General features: G+C 36.5%; 1 protein-coding gene across 4 annotated transcripts in view; it reads right to left on the reverse strand.

Moving 5' to 3' along the window:
• RNASEH2B (ribonuclease H2 subunit B) overlaps positions 1-15177 on the reverse strand; it is a 78503-nt gene that overhangs the window by 17725 nt on the left and 45601 nt on the right. Inside the window, exon 8 of one of the 4 annotated variants that reach the window (XM_081295613.1) lies at positions 10133-14251. The exons of 2 other annotated variants lie outside the window; for them this stretch is intronic. In XM_081295613.1, coding sequence (XP_081151739.1) covers positions 14009-14251 — 243 coding nt within the window. In that variant the 3' untranslated portion in view covers positions 10133-14008. Of the gene's footprint in view, positions 1-10132; positions 14252-15177 lie in introns of those variants that run through there. One more of the 4 variants, XM_081295611.1, reaches the window with a different exon arrangement.

Here is a 15177-nt window from a genome sequence, read left to right on the forward strand (position 1 = left end):
CTGTGAATCTACTGATGTGGTGAATTATATTTATTGATTTCTATTTGTTGAATCAAATTTGCATCCTTGGGATGAAACCCACTTGATCATGGTATACCTTTTAAATATGTTTTTGTATGTGCTTTATTAGTATTTTATAAGAATTTTTGCATCCATATTCATCAGGGAATTTGTCTGAAGCTTTCTTTCTTTGATGTGTCTTTGGTTAGTTTTGGTATCAGGGTGATACTAGTTTCACAGAATGAGTTTGGGAGGGTTCCTACCTTTTCTCTTTCATGGAATAATTTGAGGAGGCTTGGTGTTAATTCTTTTTTTTTTTTTTAAAGAGAGAGTGAGAGAGGGGAGAGAGAGAGAATTTTTAATATTTATTTTTTTTAGTTCTCGGCGGACACAACATCTTTGTTGGTATGTGGTGCTGAGGATCGAACCCGGGTCGCACGCATGCCAGGCAAGCGCGCTACCGCTTGAGCCACATCCCCAGCCCCTTGATGTTAGTTCTTTAAAGTTAGGTCTGGTAGAACTAAGCTGAAAATCTGCCTGGTCTTGGTTTAAAAAAAAAAAAAATATATATATATATATATATATATATATTAGTTGTAGTTGGACACAACACCTTCATTTTACTTGTTATTTTTGTATGTGGTGCTGAGGATTGAACCCAGGGTCTCGCACATGCGAAGCGAGCGCTCTACCGCTGAGCCACAACCCCAGCCCTGGTCCTGGGTTTTTCTTTGTTAGTAGGCTATTGATAATGTCTTCAATTTCATTGTTTGAAATTGATCTATTTACATTTTCTGTGTATTCCTGATTCAATTTGGGTAGGTCATATGTCTCCAGAAATCTATTAATGACTTCAAAATTTTCTATTTTATTGGAGTATAAATGTTCAAAATAGTTTGATTATTGTATGTATTTCAGTAGTGCCCATGGTGATATTTCCTTTTCCATTGTGGATTATAGTAATTTGAATTTTTCCTCCTCTTTTTCTTAGTTAGCCTGGCTAAGAGTTATCAATTTTATTTATTTTTTTAAAGAACCAAGTTTTTATTTTGTTGATTTTTTTGTATTGTTTTCTTCTTCTTCTTTTCAATTTCATTAATTTCAGCTCTGATTTTAATTATGTTCCATCCTCTTTTGCTATTGATGTTGATTTGTTCTTTTTCTAGAGCTTTGAGATATAATGTTAGGTTATTTGTTTGGTGACTTTCTATTCTTTTAATGAATGAACTCAATGCAATGAACTTTCCTCTTAGAACCTCGTTCATAATGTTCCAGAGATTTTGATATGTTGTGTCACTATTCTCATTTACCTCTAAGTATTTTTTTATATTTTACCTCTGATTTCTTATGGTCATTCAACAGCAAATTATTTAGTCTCCACGTGTTAGAGTAGCTTCTATTTTTTATTTTATTGTTGTTTTCTAATTTCATTCCATTTTGACTGATAGAATGCAAGGTATTATCTCTATTTTTTTATTTGCAAAGAGTTGCTTTGTGGCCTAATATAGTCTATTTTAGAGAAGGATCTGTGTGCTGCTGAGAAGAAAATGTATTCAGTCATTGATGGATAAAATATTCTATATGTGCCTGAAAAGTCTAAATTATTAACTGTATTTTTTAGTTCTATAGTTTCTTTATTTGGTGTTTGTTTGGAGGATCTATCCAGTGGTGAGATAGAGTGTTAAAGTTACCAAGTATTATTGTCTATTTATTCTTGAAATTGAGAAGGGTTTGTTGATGTGTATAGATGTTGCATTGTTTGGGGCATAAATATTTACAATTATTATATCTTGTTGGTGTATAATTCCATTAAGCAGTAAAAATAAACTTCTTTGTCCCTTCTTATTTACTTTGGCTTGAAGTCCACTTTATCTGACAACAGAAACCCCTGCTTGTTTACAATATCTATGTGAATGTTATTTTCCCATCCTGCACTTTCAGTCTGTAGATATTTTTGAGTCTTGGTGACAGCATATTGTTGGGTCTTGTTTTTAATCCAATCTACTAGTCTATGTCTTTTGATTGATGAGTTTAGACTATTTATAGTCGATGTTATTATTGAAAAATGATTTATTCCCTGTCATTCTGATTTCTGGTTCTTAACTTGAATTAGTTTATCCTTTGATTGACTATTCTTCTAGTAGTTCCTCCCTTTGCTGCTTTTCAACTGTATTTTTCATTAAATATTTTTATTATATTTTGTAGTACAGGCTTTCTAGTTGCAAATTTTTTAAACTATTGTTTTATCATGGAAGGTTGCTATTTTATCATCAATTCTGAAGCTAAATTTGCTGGATAGAGTATTCTTGGTTGACATTAATTTCTTTCAGAGCTTAGTATATATTATTCCAAGACTTCCTAGCTTCTAGGTTCTGGGTTGAGAAATCAGCTAAGAAATGGACTTATTTACCTCTTAATGTAACCTGTTTTTTAAGCCTTTAATATTCTGCCTTTATTCTGTATATTAGGCATTTTCATAATAATGTGCCTTGGTATGGGTCTGGTGTAATTTTGTGTATTTTGGGCTCTGTAAGCCTCCTTTATTGATTTTTCCATTTCATTCTTAAGTCTTGGGAAACATTCAGATATTATTTTATTGAAAAGATTGTGCATTCCTTTGGTCTGCATCTCTGAGCCTTCATCTATCCTGATAAATCTTATATTTGGTCTTTTCATGTTATCCCATATTTCTTGGAAGTTCTGTTCATGGTCTTTTAATATCTTTTCTCCATGGTCATTTATTTTCAAGATTATATATTTTGTCTTCATTGCCTGAAATTCTATCTTCCAAATGGTCTAGTCTGTTGGTGATGCTTTCCACTGAATTTTTTATTTGGTTTATTGATTTTTTTCATTTTGAGGATTTCCACTTGATTTTTCCCCCCAGAATTTCTCTTTATTGAAGTGATCTTTCACTTCCTATATTTTCTGATTTCGCTCCTTACATCATCCTTTCTAAACTCCTTCTCTGATATTTCTTCCACTGTGGTGTCAATGGACTCTGTTATTGAATTATTTGTTTGTATGAGGTGATTTGGTCCCTTGCTTTTTTTCATATTGTTTGTGTGTCTACTCATCTAAAAGTATGGATCCGAGGCAGTAGAGTTTCTACCCTGTGGATTTATAGTGTCCCTGGAGGTTTCTAGAACCTCATAGTTTAGGGGGAGGCAAATAATAACAATAACCAAAGCCAAAAATATACAGTATTAAACCAAATAGTTCCTACTATGACATCTACAATGTTAACTGTAACAATAAACAGAAATGATGTGATCAGTTATTGCCCACATGAAAACAGTAAGTTTGTGAAAGGATTTACAATTTTGAGTGGTGAGCGGGGAGAGAACAGAAGAGATGTAGAATGTCATGATTCTGAAAGAGGAGGTGAGAAAATAGAATTTAAAAATTAAAGGAAGAGTGAAAGAGAGAACCAGAGAGGTTGGCTGTTAGCAGAAGAAAAGAGAAAGAGAATTACGGGAAATAGATAAGTGAGAGAAAAAAAATATCTAAAATAAAAAACATAATAAATAAAAATAGAAAAATACAAAACAAAACTGAAATATACTAATTAAAAATCCTAGCCCTCAAAAGATGGAGCCATGAAAAATAACCATCTTCAAAAAATGCTAGAAATGAGAAAAAAGAGACAAATACGCATAAGTGTCCTTGAACTATTCAGCTCACAATTAAACAGAGGGGGAAAAAAGTACTGATGAAAAGTTAAAGAGACAAAGAATTTAAAAAGCTGATCATTATACAAATGATCAGAGAATTAAAAGAAGAACTAAGGAATGAGCTAAGGAAGTAAATATAGGAAAGAAAAATGCATTTCAATAGATACTCTAAAAAAGAATTGAACAAACCTTGCAAATAAAACTCAATAAATCAAATCAAAAAAGAAAAAAAAATACATATCAATAGTGAGTCTTACCAAAAGACTAAGCAGAAGAAAGACTATGAGGGCTCAAAGACTAGGCAGATGAATTAGAACACTCAAACAGTAATAAAGAAAAAAGAAAAACTACAGGTAGAATATATGAGAATTTTGGGACAGTGTTAAAAGGCCGAACTTAAAGACTCATAGGTCTTAAAGAAAGTAGAGACAGACAAATGGTATAGAAAACTTATACAGTGAAATAACAGCAGAAAATTGTCTTAATTTTGGGTATGAGATGGACACACAGATACTGAAAGCATTTACAACTCCATATAGGAACAGAAAATGACCCCTCTACAACGTAGTTTTAATGTAAAAAAAAAATTCAGAACAAAGAATCAATCTCAAAAGTTGCAAAAGAGGGCTGGGGTTGTAGCTCAGTGGTAGAGTGCCTGGCTAGCACGTGTGAGGAACTAGGTTTGATCTTCAGCACCACATAAAAATAAATAAATAAATAAGAGTATTGTGTCTATGTACAATTAAAAAAAAAAAAAAGAGCTGCAAGACAGAAGCACCAAGTCATTTATAAAGTCAAACCCATAAGAAAACAGATTCCTCAGAAGAAACTCTAAGGTTGAGAAGGATATGAAATTATACATTTCAAGTCCTAAAAGACAATAACTGCCAACCTGGACTACTATATCCAGGAAAGCTACTGTTCAGAATTGAAGGAGACATAAAAACCTTCCAATATAAGCATAAACTAAAGGAATCTATGATCAAGCCAGCACCGCAGAAACAGCTTACAGGAATACTACACATAGAAGATAAAGATAAAAATAACCAAGAGAGCTTGGGAAAGAATATATTTCACTAGCAGAATAGATGAACAAATGAGAATTAAGAATGATTCAAATATTAGAAATAAAGCAAATGACAGGAAGTTACACATACTTCTCCATAATAATACTGAAGGTAAATGGTCTTAATTCTGATTAAAAGACAGATTGGCTGGGCTGGGGATATGGCTCAAGCGGTAGTGCGCCCGTCTGGCATGCGTGCGGCCCGGGTTCGATCCTCAGTACCACATAAAAACAAAGATGTTGTGTCTGCCAAAAACTAAGAAATAAAATATTAAAATTCTCTCTCTCTCTCTCTCTCTCTCTCTCTCTCTCTCTCTCTCTCTCCTCACTCTCTCTTAAATAAAAAATAATAATAAAAAAAAGACAGATTGGCAGATTGGGTTAAACTCAAATATAAGTTTATCTCCAAGAAACACACCTTACAGACAAAATCCTTCACAGACTAAAAGTGAAAGGCTGAAATATGAGATTCCATGCAAGTAGAATTCAAAAGCAAAAAAGTAGCTACTCTCTCTCATATCAGACAAAGCAGGCTTCACGCTGAATATTGAGAAGAGGAAAGAAAGTCATTACACATTGGTAAGGGAACAATTGTAACAAGAAGATATAATGATCATAAATATTTAAGCCTTAGATGTTTGTGCATCCTATTTCATAAAACAAACATCAAATATACCATTCTTACTAATAGGTCATTCAGACAGGGGGATAAAGGAGTAAAAACACAATAGATTTAAACTATTCTATAAATGAAATGGACTTAACAGACACCTACTGAATATTCCATCCAATGACAATGAATATACTTTCTTTTCATTCACTCAGAACTTTCTCCAAAGTTGATAATATATATATATTAAGCCATTAAGCGATCTGAGCAAATACAAAAGGAATGAAGTAATCCCCTGTATCTTTTCAAATCATAATAGGATGCAATTATAAATTAATAGCCAGAAAAGTTACAGAACTACATAAATACACAGAGAATGAATAATGCACTTTTGTTGTTGTTTCTTGTTTTTTGGCTTTTGGGTATCAGGGATTGAACCCAGGGGTGCTTAACCACTGAGCTATACCCATTTTTACAACATTTTTTATTTTGAGACAAGATCTTGCTAAATTGTTGAAGGCCTTGCTAAGTTGCTGAGGCTAGCTTTGAACTTGTAATCCTCCTGTCTCAGCCTCTTAAATCACTGGGATTACAGGTGTGTGACACCATACTCAGCTGAACAATGCACTTTTGGATGATGAGTGAGTCATTGAAGAAATCAGGAGAGCAATTTTAAAAAATTTTAGAAGCAAATAAAAACACAACACACCAGAATCTATGGAATACACTAAAGGCAGATCTAAGAGAGAAATTTATAGTTATGAGTGCCTACATTTAGAGAGAAAGACAGAGAGAGAGATAGAAAGAGATAGAGATATCTTAAATAACCTAATGATGCATCTCAAGGTCTTAGAAAACAAGAATAAACTAGTAGAAGAAAAGAAATAACAAAGATCTAAGCTGAAATTAATGAAATAGAAATTAAAAGAACAATACAAATAATCAACAAAACATGGTGGATTCTTTGAAAGGAGAAACAAGACTGATAAGCCCTTAGCCAAACTAACTAAAAGAAAGAGCAAAGAGACAAATTAACAAAATTAGAGACAAAAATGGGAATATTACAATAGACACAATTGAAATCCGGAGGATCGTCAGGGACTATTTTGAAAACTTATGTTCCAATAAAATAGAAACTCTAGAAGAAATGAATAAATTTTGAGAAACACAACCTATAAGAGTTGACTCAAAAGGATATGTAAAATAACAAGCAATGAGTTTGAAGCAGTAATAAAATATCTCCCAACAAGAAAAGCCCAGGATGAGACAAATTCACAGCTGAATTTTTACCAGATCTTTAAAAAACTAACATCAATGCTCCTCAAATTATTTCATGGAATAGAAAGGGAGGAAATTCTTTAAAACCCATTCCCTGAGGCTATTCTCACCCAGATATCAAAACCAGATCAGGACACATTAAAGAAAGAAAATTACAGATCAATATCTTTGATGAACATAGACACAAAAATACTTATTTTATTATACAAGCAAACTGAATTCATTTTATTATATGAGCCAACTGAATTCATTTTATTATACGAGCAAATTGAATTCAATAATCCATCAAAAAGACGATCCATCATGATCAAGTTGGATGCAAATCTGTTATAACTTATGCAAATCAATAAACGTCACCAATAACCATATAAATAGAACCAACCAAGGACAAAAATCACACGATCATCTTGATGATGCAGATAAGCCTTCCACAAAATTCAATACTCCTTCATAACAAAAACCCTGAAAAAACTAGTGGTAGAAGGAACTTAGCTCAACATCATAAAGGCTACATGTAACAAACCTAAAGTCAATATCATTCTGAATGAGGAAAAAACATTAAAAACTTTTTTTATGCACTTCCTCTGAAGTCAGGAAAGACACTGATGTACACTCTCACCACTCCTATTCAATATAGAACTTGAAATTTTAGCCATAGAAATTAGGCAAGAAATTGAACTAAAAGGGATACAAATAAGAAAGAAGTTAGATTATCCCTATTTGCAGATGATATGATCCAATACTAAGAAGTCCCTAAAGGTTCAAGAAGACTTCTTTAGCTAATGAACAAATTCAGCAAAGAATCAGTATAAAACAAATCAACATAAAAAAATCAACAGCTTTTCTATATACCAATAATGAATCTGTTGAGAAAAAAAATCAGAAAAACAATTCCATTCACAAGAGCTTAACACATACACACACACACACACACACACACACACACACAAACCACCACCACCACCACCAACAAAAAAAACCCCAAACACTTAGGCATAAATTTAACAAGGTGAAAGACCTCTACAATAAAAATCATAGAACAATGAAAATAGAAAACACTATTAGATGGAAAGACCTCCCATGTTCCCCATATTCATGGATAGGTAAAATTAGTAACATTAAAATGTCCTTATTCAAAAGTAATCTACATACTCAATGCACTTCTCATAAAAATACCAGCAATATTCTTCACAGACCTTGACAAACCATTTTTAATATTCACACGGAAAAGCAAAAGATCCATAATAGCCAATGCAATCATGAAGATTGCGGGAGGTATCACATTATCAGATTTCAAATAGCTTTGAAATGGTGGTTGAAAAATTGGTTGTGTTGGAGCTGTGGCTGTGGCTCAGTGGCCCTGAGTTCAATCCTCAGCACTACATAAAAATAAAATAAAATAAAGATATTGTGTCCAACTACTACTCAAAAATAAATATTAAAAAAATTGGTTGTTTTTTCTCTCATATGAGAAGATAGTGGGGGTAGTTACTATACTACAGAGACATAGTAACTAAAACAACAGTACCAGCATAAAACAGGCACATAGGCAAATGGGTCAGAATAGAAGATACAGAAACAAACCCACATACATGGCTACAGTCATTTGATCCTTGACAAAGTTTCCAAAAACATACTTTTAAGAACAGAGAGCTTCTTTCAACAGAAAGTGCTAGAAAAACTGGATATCCATATGCAGAAGAATGAAACTAGATCCCTCTCTCTTGCTCTGTATAAATGTTAACTCAAAATGAACCAAAGACCTAAGTATAAGAGTAGGAACTGTGCAACCATTACAAGAAAACAGGAGAAACACTTAACATATAGGCACAGGCAATAACTCCCTCAATAGGACTCCTATATCTCAGGAAGTAATAGCAAGAATCAATAAATGGGAAGGCATCATCTACAGCAAAGAAAACCAACCCCAGAATGGGAGAAAATCTTTGCTAGCTACTCTTCCAATAGACACCTAATACAGAATACATAAAGAACTTAAAAATTCAGGAGGCATGGGGTTAGAAATGATGGTGGAATGTGATGGACATTATTATCCAAAGTACATGTATGAAGACACGAATTGGTGTGAATATACTTTGTATACAACCAGAGATATGAAAAATTGTGCTCTATATGTGTAATAAGAATTGTAATGCATTCTGCTGTCATGTAAATTTTTTAAAAAGTAATTAAAAAATAAAATAAATAATAGGAAAAAAAGAACTAAAATCTTCAACACCCCAAACCAAATAACCCAGTCAATAATTGGGCCAATTAAGTGAATAGACACTTCTTCAAAGAAGTACAAATGACCAACAATTCTATGGAAAAAAAAAATGTTGAACATCTTTAGTCATTTGGGAAATGCAAATCAAAACTATCCAGATTCCATCTCATTCCAGTCAGAATGGTAATAATCAAGAATTCAAATTATATTAAATGCCAGCGAGGAAGCTGGGAAATGTGCACTAGTACAGCCACCAAGAAAATCAGTATGGAGGTTCCTCAACCAACTAAAAATAGAACTATGATACACTCTTGGTATTTATCCAAAAGAATTAGTCAGCATACTTTAGAGACAGAGGCATACCCATGTTTATCACAGCACAATCCACAATTGTCACGTTATGGAATCAGCCAAGGTATCCATCAACAGAGGAGTGGATGGAGAATATGTGGTTTATATACACAACAGTGATTTATTCAGTCATAAGGAGTTATGTCATTTTCAGGAAAATGGATGGAAATGGAAAAGCACCATATTGAGTGAAATAAGCCAGACTCAGAAAGTCAAGGGTTGTATGTTTTCTCTCAAATATAGAAGGTAATAAGGAAAAAGGAAAAAACAAAGAAACATCATGAAAGTAGAAGGGAGGCCAATAGGGATAAAGACGGGATGGGGGGCGGGGCAGACAGGAGCGAAGGGTGGGGGAGATGCTGGGGGGTGAAACTGATGAAATCATGTTATGTGGATGTATAAATATGCCACACTGAAAGCCACATTCTACAAAAGCTACCCCCCAAACATATGGCAGAGGGGGAAAAAATAGGCTACTTCACCACATATGAACTACCTACCACTACAAAGCGCATGGATACATGCAACTTTCTTAATACATGTTTGTTTAAATTGAGACAGTAAAGGGAGGTCAGGCTATGTATATTTTTACTGGAAAGGTGTCTTCTTGTGGCTCACGATGCTGAAGGTTATTATTTTCAAAACTCAAAGAGCACAAGGTCAGGAGGATGTTTGTGTTCCTTATCTGTGGTGCAATGTTTCTAACACAGATGTCATTATAAACATTGGAACATTGTTTACTTCTCTGATGATTCAAATAAAAAATGTCCATGGCTAGAACTTAAAATAAATAAAAGTACTTCTGTCATCATATAGGGATCTGAGATCTATAGGAGCAGAGATCTCTACTTGCATCTTCCAGGTTCTTGACCATGTTGCAGAAAATAATTTAAGAACATAACAGGTGTAAGATAACAGCGCAAGAGATTTATTAAAAAGCGAAAGTACACACACAGGAATGGAAGTGCAGGAAGGGAGCCTGAGGCAAGCCTCCCTCCTTATGCTGCCAACGTTACTCTATCATATGCTGAGTGATCATCACATATCTGTGGATTTGAGGGAATGTGGGAAGTCCAAGTAGAAACCAGTCACTTGATTAGCAGCTCATATCTCCTCCCATGTGGGTTAAAACTACTACAGTGGGAAGTCTGGTCACATCTTGGTCAAAGATGTGCATGCTACAAGGAGTCGTGTGTTCCTCCGGCTGCCTAGGAGCTATCCAGCCACGGTGTCATAGCCACTGTTTTATTGGCTAATTAGTAAGTGGTGGTGAGGGCTTAAGGCGACAGAACACAGGTAGGTCTGCTCACAAGTTGTTGTTCTGTACGTCAATGGTTTCACAGGCATTCCTTTGTTGAGAATTACTGTACTCCTCAATTTGCCTATCTTATCTCCTGTACCAGACTTAGATCCCTATTTTTACCAGGTTGCCGAAAGAAGGTAGTCTATCTTCTGTAGCTGCTTCAAGCTGTAATGGGATGTACCTGTAATGGGATCCCTACCTATCCAGGGATCTAAAGTCTCTAGTCTCAGTTGCTGGAAAAGGTCGAAATCCATTCACCACCATCATTCTGGCTACTTGCCTAGGGAAACAAGTAGATAGTTGAGGTAGTATCCCAAAGCAACAAAATAATCCATGGCACAAAAGCAACCCAACACGTATGAGGGTCATAAGGAATATTAATAATTTTTCCTAGCAATTTCCTGTATTCCGCCAAGAGAGCCAAGCATTTAGGCTAAGGGCAGAATCATCAACCATCACCTTTACCTGGACATGCAGATCTTGCAGGGCTAAAGTAATGCTGCCTTAATTATCAGGGATATATATACAACATCAGTTTTAATAATGGCACAGCCCCTGACTGGGCAGCTATTAAGATGTCAAATGCCATATGATTCTGGAGCATTGCTTTTCTCATTAAGGCTACCTCAATACTTACTAGGATTATTCCAACATGGGGATACCACGCTGTCATTTAAATTTCTTTGAATAAAACTGAAAGGCTTCTATGTGCCACGTTACATCTTCCAGCCATATCTGGAGTACAAAGATGGAAGCTAAATGGTCATACCAGTAAAGAACAATTTGTGACCATCTTTCATGAAAATTTGGGAGATTAGTAGGCTCACCTGTGGTCTTAATCCAACATCTATGATCCAGGGATATCCTAGGGTACATCTAACCAACCACCAAAGGGGAAGCCAAGGCCCATAGAATTAGTTCCACACAATCACTGAGTTCCACTTGATGCTAGCCATCTTATTCTCAACCTCTATATCCAAATGGTAGCATACTAATCACTTTCTTGTAGTATTATATTTTACCTTCTGTTGGGATATCTGGACCTTTCATGGAGATACTCAGAACCCAGGAAACCCCAAGAAATTAAGAACTCTGATAGTATTTTTGTCAGCATCTTGTTTTGTGGGGCTGCAGGTAAGACCATTCACATATTTGAACAGAGCTCCATTTTCTGAAGTTTGAGAACTTAATTCCCCTTTGCTAGGGCATTTCTAAACAGGTGCAAGCTGTCTCTAATTCCTTGAAGCAGCACCTTCTAAGTACATTGACCAATTTCTATTGTGCCAGGGTCAGTCCATTCAAAAGTAAACTGTTATTGTGACTCAGGGTGTAATGGGATGCAAAGACAGCATTCTTGAGATTAAGGACAGTGTACTATGCAGATCAACTCAGTATTTAAGTCAAAATAGTGTATAGGTTTAGGATTATGGGATGAAGGGGGATTAAAGCCTGATTAATTCCTTGCAAATCTTGGATCAGTCGACATTCCCCGTTAGGTTTAGCACTGAGAGAATCGGAGAATGACATGCTCTGGGATACCATGCTTAAAATAGAGATAAGGGGTTGGAACCCTTGGCAGGCCTCAGGCTGCTAGAGAACTATTGTTTATGGAGCTATGTTTTGGGGTCTTTTAGAAAAATTAAGATTGTCTGGGCATTTATTGCCTTTCCTGATATCTGAATGTCCCAAACTTGAGGAATTATTTTAGTCAAAGCATCCACAGGCAGAACTCCAATCTCTTTCTAGATATTATCAATGTTATCAATTCCCCAATGAAGGGGGAGGTGAATGTTTAGGTGCTAAATGAAGAGTTACATACAGGGAGCCTAAGAATTTCTAACCTAACAGGGGAGTGGGGCTTTCTGGGAAAACCAGAAAGGCTTGAGTCATAATTAGTTCTCCAAATCTGCAAGTCAGAGATACAAATCTTTTAACTTTAGAGATTCTGCCAAGACCAATCACAAAACAGTTTGATTATAAAGTAGTGTAACAGGTTCAAGTAAGGCAAAATATGAAGTCCCCATATCCCATATTTTTTTTACCTGCCATGTCAAGAGTCACCTGAGACTCTTCCTGAGTGAAGTCCAGCTGGCCAATGGGGACAATATGAAACCTTGGATACATTCAGTACTCAAAGGCAGTCATCATAGGAGAGGATGTCCATCCCGCTTCCCTTTGGAGGCAAGGGCAGTCTCACTCCATTGTTTTTCCCCCATGACATAGGGGACAAAACCAGGTTGAGGCGGTCACCGTTTAGGACAATTTTTCCTCCAGTGTCCAGATTCTCCATACCTGAAACAACTGTCAGGTCTCCAGTTTTTCCCCTTTGGGCTACATCTGCCTCTAGGGTCACCTTGAGATTGCAAGGTGCTTCTCATACCAAATGAAATTAGTTGGGCTTGTTCTCTAGCCTGCTACCATCTCCTCTGGGACCTCCTAAACTCTTCCTTTCTTTCTCTGTGGAATGCCAGATGGACCAAATCTTTCAGCTCCTTCAAGGACAAGAACTGGTTCAAGGCCATCTTTTGAATCTCTTTTTTGATGTATGGGGTTGACTGGTAGGTGAAAAGTATCCCTAATACGACTTGCCCATCCACAGAGTCAGGATCAACAGAATATTTCTGGAAGGCCTCAGCTGATTTAAAAACAATAAAGGATTTTCATCTTTTTCCTGTTTTACCTTCCAAAATTACCACATTTTTCCTTTTCCTTATACTTTTTCATCCTTCGATAAGACAAGTTATCATGTGGTTACGCCTAACAAGGCTTGTGTGTTCTGGTTGATGATTCCAGTTAGGGTCCTCACGGGGTATGGCTATATCCCCTAGTGGCTGGTTAAAGTCAGGCTACCTGCATGTGCCCGAGCTTCATACAAAATACTATCCTTTCCTTCAAGAGTGCAGCAGGTGGACAACACTACATGTAGGTCAGACCAACTGAGATTAAAGGTCAGAGTCAGGGCCTGAAATTCATCTATAAATTAGTTTGGATCCTCTGAAAAATTTCCTAACTTCTGTTTGCATTGAGCCAAGTTTGACAGAACAAAATGATCATAGACTCCCATGATTTCCCCTTCTCCATTTGAGACTTCCTCAAGTGGATGAAGACTGGAGAGCTGGGGGCCCCCATGAAGGGATAAGGTTCTCAGCACTCCCCTGTAGGGCCGCTCCCCTTGGATGGGGGAGGGGGGTTGAGAGTTGATGAGAAGGTGGGCTGACAGGTAGACCAGATGGGGCAGATTGGGCTGAGAAACCCATGGGATTACAGTCTGGGGAGAGTGGCAGGCTTTCAATGGGGAGGGCCCACGTGGCATACTAGGGCCACCACTCAAAAGTGCATCCTCTAGGGGAGCACTTTCTTCCTGGACTTTAGTTAAAGGAAAATGGTCATTGTGTATTTTACAGAGACCCTTAAGTTTTGGGTCCCGGTATAAGACCATAAAGGCCTGGACATAAGGTACTTCTGTCCATTTTTCCTCTTGTTTGCAAAAGAGATCCGGCTACAAGACAGTGTTCAATTTTAAGGTCCCATTTTCTGGCCAAATCTCCCTACTTTCCAATTTGTATTGAGGCCATGCCATGTTGCAAAGAAAAGTTAGTCTGCTTTTATTTAGACTGTCAGCCTTAAAAGCATCCCAATTATTTAAGATGCAGCCCAAAGGAGAATTGGCGGGCACAGATGTGGTATTATCCATTTGGAGAGGTGACATTATCTTGTTTAGTGATGAATGTGCCTCTCTGTTCTGGAAAAAGAAAAGAGAAATTGAAATAAACAAAGTCCTGTCCACAGGTATGACCTTATGTCATTTTAACTGGTGTCTTACAACAGAAAAGTTAGGCATTCTTGCCTCCAACTGACACCTGTGCTTCTAGTTATCCTTGGAGCCCCCGGATTCTTCAAGCCTGCCTGGGGCCCTATATGAGAAGAGACAGAAAGGACTCCAGAGGCCAGGTATGGGTCTGCATGCCTGTAATCCCAGTGGTTTAGGAGGCTGAGGCAAGAGGATCACCAGTTCAAAGCAACTTAGGGACACCCTGTCTCAAATTAAAAAATATATAAAATGGGCTGTGAATGTGGCTCAGTAGCTGAGCACCACTGGGATTAATCCTGTACCAAAAAAAAAAAAAAAAAAAAAAAAAAGGTCTACAGAGGTCTGAGGATGTCTTTAATGATGAAAAATGGTCCACTCTCCTTTTATTGCCCCCAATGAGCCCTATCAAGGATAAGGATTAAAATGACCATAGGATCCTTGTGAGCAATTTCAAATCTCATAATCCACATCTCTCCCATAAGCCCAGAGCATATGAATAGCATTTACATTATGATCCCAAAACAAGTGATTCTGGGATCTGCGCTTATACCAAAGGGGGAACAAAACATCTGGACTGCTGGTAAAAAGGAGTTTGGCAGTTGGAAAGATTATGAAAAAGAATCAAAGGCCTTAAAGGAGGGTCGCTCAAATCCCAGATCACACAGAGGATAATTAGTACTAGATGAACACAGCAAGCAGCAGCACAGCACCAAAGAGGAAATTTACCAGTGCCTGGAAACAATGCAGGAACCAAGATTTCCACAGCAAAGGGGAAAAAAAGAAGAAATACAAATAGCAAGGCTGGAAGGGAGATTGCCTGCCATCCTCTGCACTATGTAAGGTTCTGCAGAGTTTGG

Source organism: Spermophilus citellus, assembly GCF_964194105.1.
Source record: "Spermophilus citellus genome assembly, chromosome: 1".
In the NCBI taxonomy this organism is placed as follows: Eukaryota; Metazoa; Chordata; class Mammalia; order Rodentia; family Sciuridae; genus Spermophilus; species Spermophilus citellus.